This window comes from Oncorhynchus nerka, linkage group LG10, assembly GCF_034236695.1.
Source record: "Oncorhynchus nerka isolate Pitt River linkage group LG10, Oner_Uvic_2.0, whole genome shotgun sequence".
Classification (NCBI taxonomy): Eukaryota; Metazoa; Chordata; class Actinopteri; order Salmoniformes; family Salmonidae; genus Oncorhynchus; species Oncorhynchus nerka.
Window position 1 is genome coordinate 65,963,613 of NC_088405.1, and position 13,309 is coordinate 65,976,921.

Consider the following 13,309-nt stretch of genomic DNA (forward strand, 5'->3'; position numbering starts at 1 on the left):
GGTCAAGGGGTCTGAATATTTTCCATATGCACTGTATATTGGATCTTTGTCCAGCTACAATGAAAAGTTTGGATGAGCCGTAAAATCAAATCAAATCAAAGCCATAATGTAATTTACTGTAGGCCCTAGCCCCTATATCAGTGTGAATGCTATTGAGGCTATGCAATTACTTAGAACAATATGAATTGCAAATGGGTTCAAGTGAATGTATTTAGCAAAGATAGGTCTTCATTTTGTTATTTAGTGTCTGTAAGCCGTTTCCATTCACTCTGGGCTCCTGAGTGGCGCAACGGTCTAAGGCACTGCATTTCAGTGCTAGTGTCACTACAGACACCCTGGTTCAAATCCAGGCTGTATCACAACCGACAATGATTAGGAGTTCTATAGGGTGGCGAAACAATTGGCCCAGTGTCGTCCAGGTTTGGCCGGTGTAGGCAGCCATTGTAAATAAAAATGTGTTCTTAACTGGCTTACCTAGTTAAAAATGAAAATAATTTAACAAACTATAACAGACTAACATTGGAGTTGATTCCAAGGAAATACATAAAATACCACAAATGCACAACTTAAAGCAAGCACATATTTTGCCATGGAGCATGTTCTGAGACTTGACACACCCACAACTTGTTTATTCATCAAAAGTCAGCCCTTCTGCACCAACGCCAGCAAGTGTGCCGATAATTGGGATAGTGAAAATAGCAAAAATATTTTTTACACTCCCCTGAACCTATTGTGCTTCCACCTGTGCTTAGATTTACCATTGCGTTAGGTTTGTTAAAATAGAGCCCTAGATGTCATAGCCATGCATTTCTGGAATTGTCACAGGCATTACATGCACTTGAGCAAAAATGCAAATGTACATGTATTTTAAATATATTTTACGTGAAGTTAAATATATTGAAATGTCCGTATGGGGATCATGATGAGCACATAGTGTCCATTCAAGCTAATACTGTATATTTCCATACTGTATGGATTTCACACGTGGGCCAGCGAGAGAACTGAGTGGAGAGAGGTTTTGAAATTGTTCCTCCTCCTCCCTATTATAGATGATCAATACCGTCTTTATACTGGTCCATGGCAATGGGAGACAGTTTCCCCAGCAACGGAGCACAGGCGATGTGAGCAATGTGAGGCTTGTTCTGATAATCTAATAACAGGGGCTGTGGCAGGGCTTTACTGCAGCTCTCATTAACACACACACACCACACACACACACACACACACAAACACACACACACACACCCACCCCACCTGATCAATGGTTGGTGTTCCCCCATTCTGCATAGTCACACAAACATACACAAAAACATGCAGGCAAGCACACACTCACATATGGACACACTATGCATGGTCACATAACGCTCACGCGCACATATACACTAAAAACACCCAAATACCCAAACACAAAAACCCACATTCAGAGACGTTCCCTACTGTTATTCACAGTAACATCACTCATATGTAATCAAATAACTCCCTGACCACACAGACATCCACTGATTGTACTGACCTTCCAGGATGACCTGGACAAAGTCCTGGGCGGACATCTTGCCGTTCCTGGCGAAGCACTGGTAGGCTCCTCCATCACTCTTAGCCATCCCAGCCATGACCAGGTTCTCCCGGTTGTTTCCAGTCATGCGGACACTGTTTCCAGGGTAGATGATCTCTCCATTCCGGTACCAGGACAGCTCGTACTCCTCCGAGCCACTCACGCTGCACGACAGAGACACCTGGCTACCCACGCTGCCTTTCACCTTCCTCGGGCTGACCACCGCCTTCAGCGGCTCTGGAAGAGTTACACGTATGTCAATGTGACATTCTCTATGTCAGCTAAATACATATCAACTCTGAAATGGATTTTAAACTCCAAAGACAAACATCATCTTAGATACACATTAACAACAAATAATACTGTACATTTAGCACAACATGCTGCACACAGTCTATTACTGACCTTTGACCTGCAGCCTCCCCACCACCTCTGCGTTGCCATAGCTGTTCCACACCTCACACACGTAGCTTCCCGTGTCACTGGGCTGGGCCCTCTCGATCAGCAGGCCCGTCACACTCTGCCTGAAGCGGCTGTCCGGCTCCAGCGGTCGGTTGTCCTTCAGCCAGCGGAATTTGGGGGCCGGGTGACCAGATGCCTTGCATGGGAGCTCCACCCGGTGTGATGTCATCACCTCGCGACGCTCAAAGCCATCCAGGATGGCCGGCGCCGAATTAGTGGGGTCTGAGGGAGGAGCAATGGTCAAAGGTGAGATGGATTCAATATTTAATGCATACTGTTGCATGGTCAAAGGTATGCATTGTTAGCCATACTCTTTTAACTAGCTTGGAGCAGGTTCAGATTAAATGAGTGAAGGGAAACAATAGTCAAACCTAGCAATATTCAGAGTGTATTCCATGCAAACATTGGCACCCAGACTTGCACAACAGAAAGGCATCCAAGCTGTAATGTCCCTCTGCTTACCTGACAAAAAGAGACGTGCACTGTTGCTCTGCCTGGTCTCTCCTGTGTAGCGGTGGCGGGTCATACACCTATAGTTATACAATCCATCCTCATTCTGCACGTCCAGGATGTACAGGGCTCCTGTGGAGGTGCTGAGGAACCGAGGCGCTGCAAGGCAAAACATACATCACATCGTTAGACATACTGTACATACAGAAACATGCTGTACAACCATCTATAGCTTTGCTTTTGAATTGAAATTCACACCAGAATGGAATCAATTCAAATTGTATTTGTCACATGCGCCGAATACAACAATTGTAGACCTTACAGTGAAATGCTTACTTACAAGCCCTTAACCAACAATGCAGTTAAGAATATAACATACACAAAAGAAATAAAGTAACAAATAATTAAAGAGCAGCAGTAAAATAACAATAGCAAGGCTATATACAGGGGGTACCGGTACAGAGTCAATGTGCGGGGGCACCGGTTAGTCGAGGTAATTGAGGTAATATATACATGTGGGTAGAGTTATTAAAGTGACTTAGGCATAGATAATAACAGAGAGTAGCAGTAGCGTAAAAGGGGGGGCAATGCAAGTAGTCTGGGTAGCCATTTGAATAGATGTTCAGTAGTCCTATGGCTTGGGGGTAGAAGCTGTTTAGAAGCATCGTGGACCTAGACTTGGCGCTCCGGTACCGCTTGCCGTGCGGTAGCAGAGAGAACAGTCTTTGACTAGGGTGGCTGAAGTCTGACAACACCACCCTGTGTAGACATTATAAAAACACTCAAAGCCCTACTAACAGTTGATATAGAATATCAAAGTGGCTTTGTAAATATTTGCCTGGCCATGAGACTACAAACACTGAACACCAGTTCCAGCCCATTTAGATGAACACATCTGAGAGGAAATATGACAGGGCTGTGTGTTGTGTTGTGTCAGTCTAACACAGCTCTTTATCATGTAGCACTCTCTCTCTCTCTCTCTTTCTCAGACTAAAGCAGAGGGACCCAGGGATAGAGATCGCACAGAGCTTTGATATGGCATCGTGGCACGGCGCAGCTCAGGTCGGTTGTGCTAACATCATGCTAATTTGTGGGAAAGCTGGGAATGGGGGGCGGGGGGTCGTCAACGTGAAGGAGGGCTAATGCCTGATGTCTGCCGGAGCTGTCAAAGCAGGCTGGGAGGATATTCCTCAGTCACAGATGATAGAGGATAATGTTTCGGTTGGTGTTGGGGATGGCATGTGTAGAGTACCTCCCATTTCCTTCCCATCTAGCCTATGCCAGTCAGTATTGAAGCTATGAGAATCAGTTCAGTGACCGACACCTCTTATAGAATATTGTCTCAAAAACACAAAACCCATTACAGCACTGCTTCAATCTACACTATTTTCAACATATTTTGCCCAAATGTGATTTTTGACACAGAAAGGGAAACATTTGTATGCGACATGCTGTATTGTTTTTCCACTGGGCCACGTCATTTCAATGTGGATAATTGGGTAATATTTTGTTGAGACGGTGACCAATGAGATTACAACTAGGAATTGATTCACAATAAGCATAGGACCCCGGTTCAAATGTTTAAGATACGAGTGCATGTTGTGGCAGTCTAACAAACTCCAAACCGATCCAAATGTAGCATGCATCGATCAGAAAATCAATTCAAACATTACCAATCACTGGTTCACTAAAATATTTTGCTCATATTACTTTCTTTCTAGCTTCCAAAAATACCTTTAATCTTCTGTGACAAATGCATCCTCTCCTTCAGCGTCAAACTAAGCTGCACATGATGTTGACAGTCGTTAATCTACAAGTCATTTTGCATGCTGAACAACCCCAGGCAATATCAGCAGCCTAACTGCACACTGTGTGCAGCTTCGCAAGTTGACCAATGAGAGGTAGACCTATTCCTGATGTGGCACATGTTTGTGTCACCTTCAACATTCAAATATGTATTACATGGCTTGCATATTATTAGGCTTTATTAGTTGAGTGACAAACAATATCATTTATTTTTATCAAATAAAAAATGTGTTTTACAGTAGCCTAAACTACTGCTGGAAACAACTCTCATCTGGCTATAAGTAGGCTACATGCTGATCGGCGCTTGCATGACATTTTATTTGGATTGTTCAGGTTCACCATCAGCAAAAGTTTGGGATATTTGGTTTGAAACAATCAGAATTTATATTTTTAGATATACAGAGTAAAGTTGATCATTTCATAACGAGGACAGCAATCTCTTTTGCTACCCGCACTGCATGGTCCAAGAGGGAGACAAAGAGAAGCTAACGCCCTGCATGGTCCAAGAGGGAGAAAAAGAGAAGCTAACGCACTGCATGGTCCAAGAGGGAGAAAAAGAGAAGCTAACGCACTGCATGGTCCAAGAGGGAGAAAAAGAGAAGCTAACGCACTGCATGGTCCAAGAGGGAGGAGACTAACGCACTGCATGGTCCAAAAGAGAAGCTAACGCACTGCATGGTCCAAGAGGGAGAAAAGAGAAGCTAACGCCCTGCATGGTCCAAGAGGGAGAAAAAGAGAAGCTAACGCCCTGCATGGTCCAAGAGGGAGAAAAAGAGAAGCTAACGCACTGCATGGTCCAAGAGGGAGAAAAAGAGAAGCTAACGTACTGCATGGTCCAAGAGGGAGAAAAAGAGAAGCTAACGCACTGCATGGTCCAAGAGGGAGAAAAAGAGAAGCTAACGCTTTTAATCTTCAGAAATGTGAAATTAATTAGTGGGTGATGATGATTTCAAAATAAAAAATAAAATAATATCTTCCTAATATTGAGTTGCCCTCAGAACAGTCTCAATTTGTCAAGACATGGGCGGACTCTACAAGGTGTCGAAAGCATTCTACGCGATGCTGGCCCATGGTGACTCCAATGCTTCCCACAGTGATGTCAAATTGGCTGGATGTCCATTGGGTGGTGGACCATTCTTGATACACACGGGAAATGGTTGAGCGTGAAAAACCCAGCAACACTGCAGTTCTTGACCCACTCAAACCTGGCACCTACTACCATACCATTCTAAAGCACTTAAATGTTTTGTCTTGCCCATTCACCCTCTGAATGGCACACATACACAATACATGCCTCAAGGCTTAAAAGTCCTACTTTAACCTGTCTCCTCCCCTTATCTACATGGATTCAAGTAGATTTAACAGGTGACACCAGTAAGGGATCATAGCTTTCACCTGGTCAGTCCATGTCATGAAAAAAGCAGGTGTTCTTAATGTTTACACACACACACACACACACACACACACACACACACACACACACACACACACACACACACACACACACCGCATCGATCCATTCCTCTAATCAAACCGAATCGTTTAAAGCTAAAACGTTTCGTTCCTGTATCGTATTGGAAAACATGTATCTACTATAAATATGCATTGAATCGTCTTGAACGGGCAAAAATGCACATTCCTTGTTACAATCTATATTCACACACTCAAAAATCAGCCAAAATTCTTTCAACCATCTAAAAGCACAATAAAATTCCAATGGAAAAACAATTTCTGATGTCTATAACTGCGCTATCAACTATTTAAAAGCACAGCAAAAAAAAAATGTATACACCAAATGAATGTGTTATCACGTTGCTTCATCTAATAGCGGAACCAAATCAAGTGGGTTGCCATTGACATTACATTCAAAGTGACTCATCTTAGGGTTGAATGTTGTAAGATAGGCTATTTACTGTATTAAAAGTACTATTTACTGTATTAAAAGTACTATTATATAAGTAATACAACAAGTAATACAATAAGTAAGACAACTCAACCAAATATCAGCATTTAAAGAAGATGTATCTACTGCTTGGATAGTTACATTTGAGCCACTGGCTTAATCACATTCTTTAACTTAAAATGATGGTTGAGTTGGAAACATGAATCTATCATATCATTTGTTAACTTGTCGACAAGTTTATATGCTTTTTATTGTATTTGAAAAGTGATATTGAATTGTGTTTGGTTGTCAAAGCAACCAAATATAAACATTTCGGGGAGATTTAAATCTGTTTGGATAGTTCCATCTGCGTCACTGAATTTCCAATCGACATTATGCTAATTTTGTAAATGATTAAATATTTGATCTCCATACAGCTTTCTGTTTCCAAAACTAGAATCTGTAACATAATGTACTGCATTTTGTAGACTTTTCCCCTTTGCTAAAGTTTTTCAAAAATCTTGTTGTTTAGAAGGAGTGTAAGGTCGAATTGAGTTATTGCACACTCGCACTTCACAGAGTAGGCATTCCCTAATGGAAATATGTAAATACATCCTAGAACATGCCAATAGGATCTCACTAGCTCGTGCTTGGCTCTGCCCACCTTCTTGCTTGTTCTGCCCACTATGATTAATTTGCTCCCATTGGAAATGACAGACTCTTGTCTATCTTGGGTTAGCTATAAAAAAATCTTTGGCTACAAATAGTAATTTTAGTCACAAATCTCCCACACCAAATAGCCTGAAGCCACAGGGCTCTTCTCGCAGACCTCATTTACCTACCCGGAAGCATTGTGAAGCGTAGGTCGGGATTCTTGACCTGTTAACATGTACATAGAACAACACAGCAGCTTTTCAGCATGTTTTGTTATTTCTGTAAGACTAAAAATTGACTATGAAGTTGTCTCAAGTTGGGTCAATTGAAAATTATGTTTGTTTTCCCCAATTTGTGGCCGTGGTCGAGGGGAATTCCTTTTTATGGCGTGGATTGCAGTTGAGATTACATTAAAAGTACAGTTGAAATCGGAAGTTTACATATACTTAGCTTGGAGTCATTAAAACTCCATTCTCAACCACTCCACTAAGTTCTTGTTAACAAACTATAGTTTTGGCAAGTCGGTTAGGGCATCTACTTTGTGCATGACACAAGTATTTTTTCCAACAATTGTTTACAGACATATTATTTCACTGTATCACAATTCCAGTCGGTCAGAGGTTTACATACACTAAGTTGACTGTGCCTTTAAACAGCTCGGAAAATTCCAGAAAATGATGTCATGGCTTTAGAAGCTTCTGATAGGCTAAATGACATAATTTGAGTCAATTGGAAGTGTAAATGTGGATGTATTTCAAGGCCTACCTTCAAACTCAGTGCCTCTTTGCTTGACATCATGGGGAAATCAAAAGAAATCAGCCAAGACCTCAGAAAAATAATTGTAGACCTCCACAAGTCTGGTTCATCCTTGGGAGCAATTTCCAAACACCTGAAGATACCACGTTCATCTGTACAAACAATAATACGCAAGTATAAACACCATGGGACAACGCAGCCATCATACCACTCAGGAAGGAGACGTGTTCTGTCTCCTAGAGATGAACATACTTTGGTGCAAAAAGGGCAAATCAATCCCAGAACAACAGCAAAGGACCTTGTGAAGATGCTGGAGGAAACAGGTACAAAAGTATCTATATACACAGTAAAATGGGTCCTATAATCGACATAACCTGAAAGGCCGCTCAGCAAGGAAGAAGCCACTGCTCCAAAACTGCCATAAAAAAGCCAGACTACGGTTTGCAGCTGCACATGGGGAAAAATATCATACTTTTTGGAGACATGTCCAAAAATAGAACTGTTTGCCCATAATGACCATCATTATGTTTGGAGGGAAAAGGGGGAGGCTTGCAAGCTGAAGAACACCATCCCAACCGTGAAACACGGGGGTGGCAGCATAATGGTGTGGGGGTGCTTTGCTGCAAGAGGGACTGGTGCACTTCACAAACTAGATGGCATCATGAGGGAGGAAAATTATGTGGATATATTGAAGCAAAATCTCAAGACATCAGTCAGGAAGATACAGCTTGGTCGCAAATGGGTCTTCCAAATGGACAATGACCCCAACCATACTTCTGAAGTTGTGGCAAAATGGCTTAAGGAAAACAAAGTCAAGGTATTGGAGTGGCCATCACAAAGCCCTGACCTCAATCCTATAGAAAAGTTGTGGGCAGAACTGAAAAAGCATGTGTGAGCAAGGAAGCCTACAAACCTGACTCAGTTACACCAGCTCTGTCAATTCACCCAACTTATTGTGGGAAGCTTGTGGAAGGCTACCAGAAACGTTTGACCCATGTTAAACAATTTAAAGGCAGTACTACCAAATACTAATTGAGTGTATGTAAACTTCTGACCCACTGGGAATGTGATGAATGAAATAAAAGCAGATTTATTTAATTCTCTATACTATTATTCTGACATCTCACATTCTTAAAATAAAGTGGTGATCTAACTGACCTAAGACAGGGAATTTTTATTAGGATTACTTGTCAGGAATTGAGAAAAACTGAGTTTAAATGTATTTGGCTAAGGTGTATGTAAACTTCTGACTTCAACTGTACATGGTTCAAGTGATCAATTCCGTTCGAGATTCTGCACAGATTATTACAGCAATTGTGAAGATCTCCACAGACCTGCAATAACCTTAACTTTAGACTCTTTACTGCATTACAAAAGTAATATTGAATTGTGTTTGGTTCACAACGTAACAAAATACCAGGTACAAATTCAAGGTTGAAATTTGGTGAAATTTGGTAACCATGATGATTACCATGATGATGATAGTTGACATTTCACTCTCAAAACAACAGTTTATTACTCTTTTCAAATCTAGTGTTTTTAGATTCCACGTCACAATACGTTGACACATTATGTTGAAACAACATTTATTCTACCAGTTCGTGCCCAGTGGAATTGGCCTTTGTATAGAATGCTACAATAATCCAAAGAAAGCAGTCAAATGATCCTCTGTTCATGTAATTGATGTTTAATTAAACATTGATTCAACCTTGTGGTGGTTTACATTTAATAGAAAGAAGAGAGTTGAAATAAAGAAGGAGAAAAAACATACACACGGAGAAAAACTGAAATAGAGAGAGAGAAAGAGAGAAAGACAGCTAGAGAAGGAGAGAGCGAGAGAAAGACAGCTAGAGAAGGAGAGAGCGAGAGAAAGACAGCTAGAGAAGGAGAGAGCGAGAGAAAGAGAGAAAGATAGCTAGAGGAGAGAGCGAGAGCGAGAGAAAGAGAAAGATAGGTAGAGAAGAGAGCGAGAGAAAGAGAAAGATAGCTAGAGAAGGAGAGAGCGAGAGAAAGAGAGAAAGATAGCTAGAGAAGGAGAGAGCGAGAGAGAGAAAGATAGGTAGAGAAGGAGTGAGCGAGAGAAAGATAGTTAGAGAAGGAGAGAGATAAAGATAGTTAGAGAAGGAGAGAGAGATAAAGATAGCTAGAGAAGGAGAGAGAGAGAGAAAGAGAGAAAGATAGCTAGAGAAGGAGAGAGAGAGAAAGAGAGAAAGATAGCTAGAGAAGGAGAGAGAGAGAAAGAGAGAAAGATAGCTAGAGGAGAGAGAGAGAAAGAGAGAAAGACAGCTAGAGGAGAGAGAGAGAGAGAGAAAGAGAGAAAGATAGCTAGAGAAGGAGAGAGAGAGAAAGATAGCTAGAGGAGAGAGAGAGAAAGAGAGAAAGATAGCTAGAGGAGAGAGAGAGAGAGAGAGAGAGAGAAAGAGAGAAAGATAGCTAGAGAAGGAGAGAGAGAAAGATAGCTAGAGAAGGAGAGAGAAAGAGAGAAAGATAGCTAGAGAAGGAGAGAGAGGGAGACGAGGAGGATGAAGCAGCAGTGTATTGTGAGGAGCGAGCGTTGACCTAGTTAGAGCATGGATTTGATATCCTGAAGGGCTTTTCAGCTTGTGGTCTAGCTGCAGTTGTGTGTGACAAGCAACCACTGGTAAAATAAGGGGGAAAGGAGAGTGTGCATACATCTGTGTGTGTGTTATCAGAGGGGGAAGCAGTCAGTCTCTCCTGTCTTTCTTTCTCCTCCTTCTTCTCTTCTCACCTTCTCCTGAACCTTGCCTGACAAGCTGCTAGATGTCGAAAGGTGACAAGATTTGGTTCTATGGGTTTATGAATGAGAGGCGCTTTCATTAAAACAGACTGCCCTTCATCCATGGGTAATGTGAGGGTGAAGCACGGTGTGTGTGTGTGTGTGTGCATGCACGCTTCCAATGCATGTTAAAACAGCACGAGTGCTGGGTTAGTGACAAACACACACACACACACACACACACACACACACACACACACACACACACACAAAGTATTGCTCACTCACACACAAACACACACAGAGAGCAGCTATATTGTTGAATCCCTCTCCTCCTCTCAGTGCAGGGCTGTAATCAGATTTCTGATTCATGTGAGGGGTGTGTGCATGCGCTTCAAAAGCCTGTTAAAACAGCACCAGCACTGGGGGTCTGTGACACACACAAATACACACACACAGACGCTCTAGATTGTTGTATATTGAATCGCCACTCCTCCTCTCAGTGCAGGGCTGAAATCAGATTCCTGGTGCAAACTTAGGGGTTTCTCTCTACAACCATCCATGATCATATTTATTTTCTCAAGCCCAATTAATCAATACATTTTTTAAACAATTATTTGGTGATAATTTAGCATTTGGAATGTTCTACTGTCCCCTACTACAGTAACCATAGAGACAAAACATTTGTCCATACATCTGACCTCATACCCCAGTCCTCTCTGTCTGTGTCCCTCCCTTTCTCACACCGTGTCTCTGCTCTGCTGAGAGATGGATCCTAGCTGGGACCACGCTTTAAAGGAGAAGACCCTCCTTCACCTCATCCCACTCTCTCTCTTTTTCCACTCTCTCTCCCAACTCCCCCTCTCTAACACCATGTTCACTATCAAGGAGCATTGTGTGTCTGAGAAAAAAATGGCCCTGTTAGTGTGTGTGTGTGTGTGTGTGTGTGTGAACGTGTCTCTGCAACACAGGGCTACACAGATGCTTGGTCAATTATAACAATCCACAGCACTCTACTGTGCCCTCCCCTGCTCCCCCAGTCCGCCTGCTGCATACTAACACAAATAAGGTCTGAGAAAGAGAGAGAGAGCCCTCTGTGATAACGCAAAGCTCTGTGATAACGCAAAGCTGTGTGTGTGTGTGTGTGTGTGTGTGTGTGTGTGTGTGTGTGTGTGTGTGTGTGTGTGTGTGTGTGTGTGTGTGTGTGTGTGTGTGTGTGTGTGAAAGTATCTGTGTGTGTCCGAGTATGGTAAATGGCATCACCAACCCCAGGTGGCACCAAGCCCCTTCCACCCCCTTCCCCTCTCCTTCCTCTAGCCAGGTGCTTGGCATGGCCATAGTCAGGGACACAAGTCCCCCTTCTGTGAGTTTCCACAATATATTCAATTGTTCCTCATACAAGCTGCAGAGCTTTCACATAGACTCTGTATTCTCTACAGTGGAGGATTTTGCTGAAACTTTACGAAATCACATCCATGGATAGAAATTCAACAAATTCAACAAATTCAACAATATTACACACAACCACACTGCACACTGCCCTAACCCATCTGGACAAGAGGAATACCTATGTGAGAATGCTGTTCATCGACTACAGCTCGGCATTTAACACCATAGTGCCCTCCAAGCTCGTCATCAAGCTCGAGACCCTGGGTCTCGACCCCGCCCTGTGCAACTGGGTACTGGACTTCCTGAAGGGCCGCCCCCAGGTGGTGAGGGTAGGCAACAACATCTCCACCCCGCTGATCCTCAACACTGGGGCCCCACAAGGGTGCGTTCTGAGCCCTCTCCTGTACTCCCTGTTCACCCACGACTGCGTGGCCACGCACGCCTCCAACTCAATCATCAAGTTTGCGGACGACACAACAGTGGTAGGCTTGATTACCAACAAAGACGAGACGGCCTACAGGGAGGAGGTGAGGGCCCTCGGAGTGTGGTGTCAGGAAAATAACCTCACACTCAACGTCAACAAAACTAAGGAGATGATTGTGGACTTCAGGAAACAGCAGAGGGAACACCCCCCTATCCACATCGATGGAACAGTAGTGGAGTGGGTAGTAAGTTTTAAGTTCCTCGGCGCACACATCACAGACAAACTGAATTGGTCCACCCACACAGACAGCATCGTGAAGAAGGTGCAGCAGCGCCTCTTCAACCTCAGGAGGCTGAAGAAATTTGGCTTGTCACCAAAAGCACTCACGAACTTCTACAGATGCACAATCGAGAGCATCCTGTCGGGCTGTATCACCGCCTGGTACGGCAACTGCTCCGCCCACAACCGTAAGGCTCTCCAGAGGGTAGTGAGGTCTGCACAACGCATCACCGGGGGCAAACTACCTGCCCTCCAGGACACCTACACCACCCGATGTCACAGGAAGGCCATAAAGATCATCAAGGACAACAACCACCCGAGCCACTGCCTGTTCACCCCGCTATCATCCAGAAGGCGAGGTCAGTACAGGTGCATCAAAGCTGGGACCGAGAGACTGAAAAACAGCTTCTATCTCAAGGCCATCAGACTGTTAAACAGCCACCACTAACATTGAGTGGCTGCTGCCAACACACTGACTCAACTCCAGCCACTTTAATAATGGGAATTGATGGGAAATGATGTAAAATATATCACTAATCACTTTAAACAATGCTACCTAATATAATGTTTACATACCCTACATTATTCATCTCATATGTATATGTATATACTGTACTCTATATCATCTACTGCATCCTTATGTAATACATGTATCACTAGCCACTTTAACTATGCCACTTTGTTTACATACTCATCTCATATGTATATACTGCACTCAATACCATCTACTGTAACTTGCCTATGCCGCTCTGTACCATCACTCATTCATATATCTTTATGTACATATTCTTTATCCCCTTACACTTGTGTCTATAAGGTAGTAGTTTTGGAATTGTTAGCTAGATTACTTGTTGGTTATTACTGCATTGTCGGAACTAGAAGCACAAGCATTTCGCTACACTCGCACTAACATCTGCT

At 43.0% G+C, this 13,309-nt stretch overlaps 1 protein-coding gene across 1 annotated transcript in view; it reads right to left on the bottom strand.

Annotated features, from left to right (window-relative positions):
- Positions 1-13,309, bottom strand: part of LOC115135869 (cell adhesion molecule DSCAM-like) — a 134,245-nt gene that overhangs the window by 74,615 nt on the left and 46,321 nt on the right. The window contains exons 2-4 of the mRNA XM_029671022.2: positions 2,477-2,623; positions 1,958-2,236; positions 1,514-1,789 (exon numbers count right to left, since the gene is read on the bottom strand). Coding sequence (XP_029526882.2) covers positions 1,514-1,789; positions 1,958-2,236; positions 2,477-2,623 — 702 coding nt within the window. The remainder of the gene's footprint in view (positions 1-1,513; positions 1,790-1,957; positions 2,237-2,476; positions 2,624-13,309) is intronic.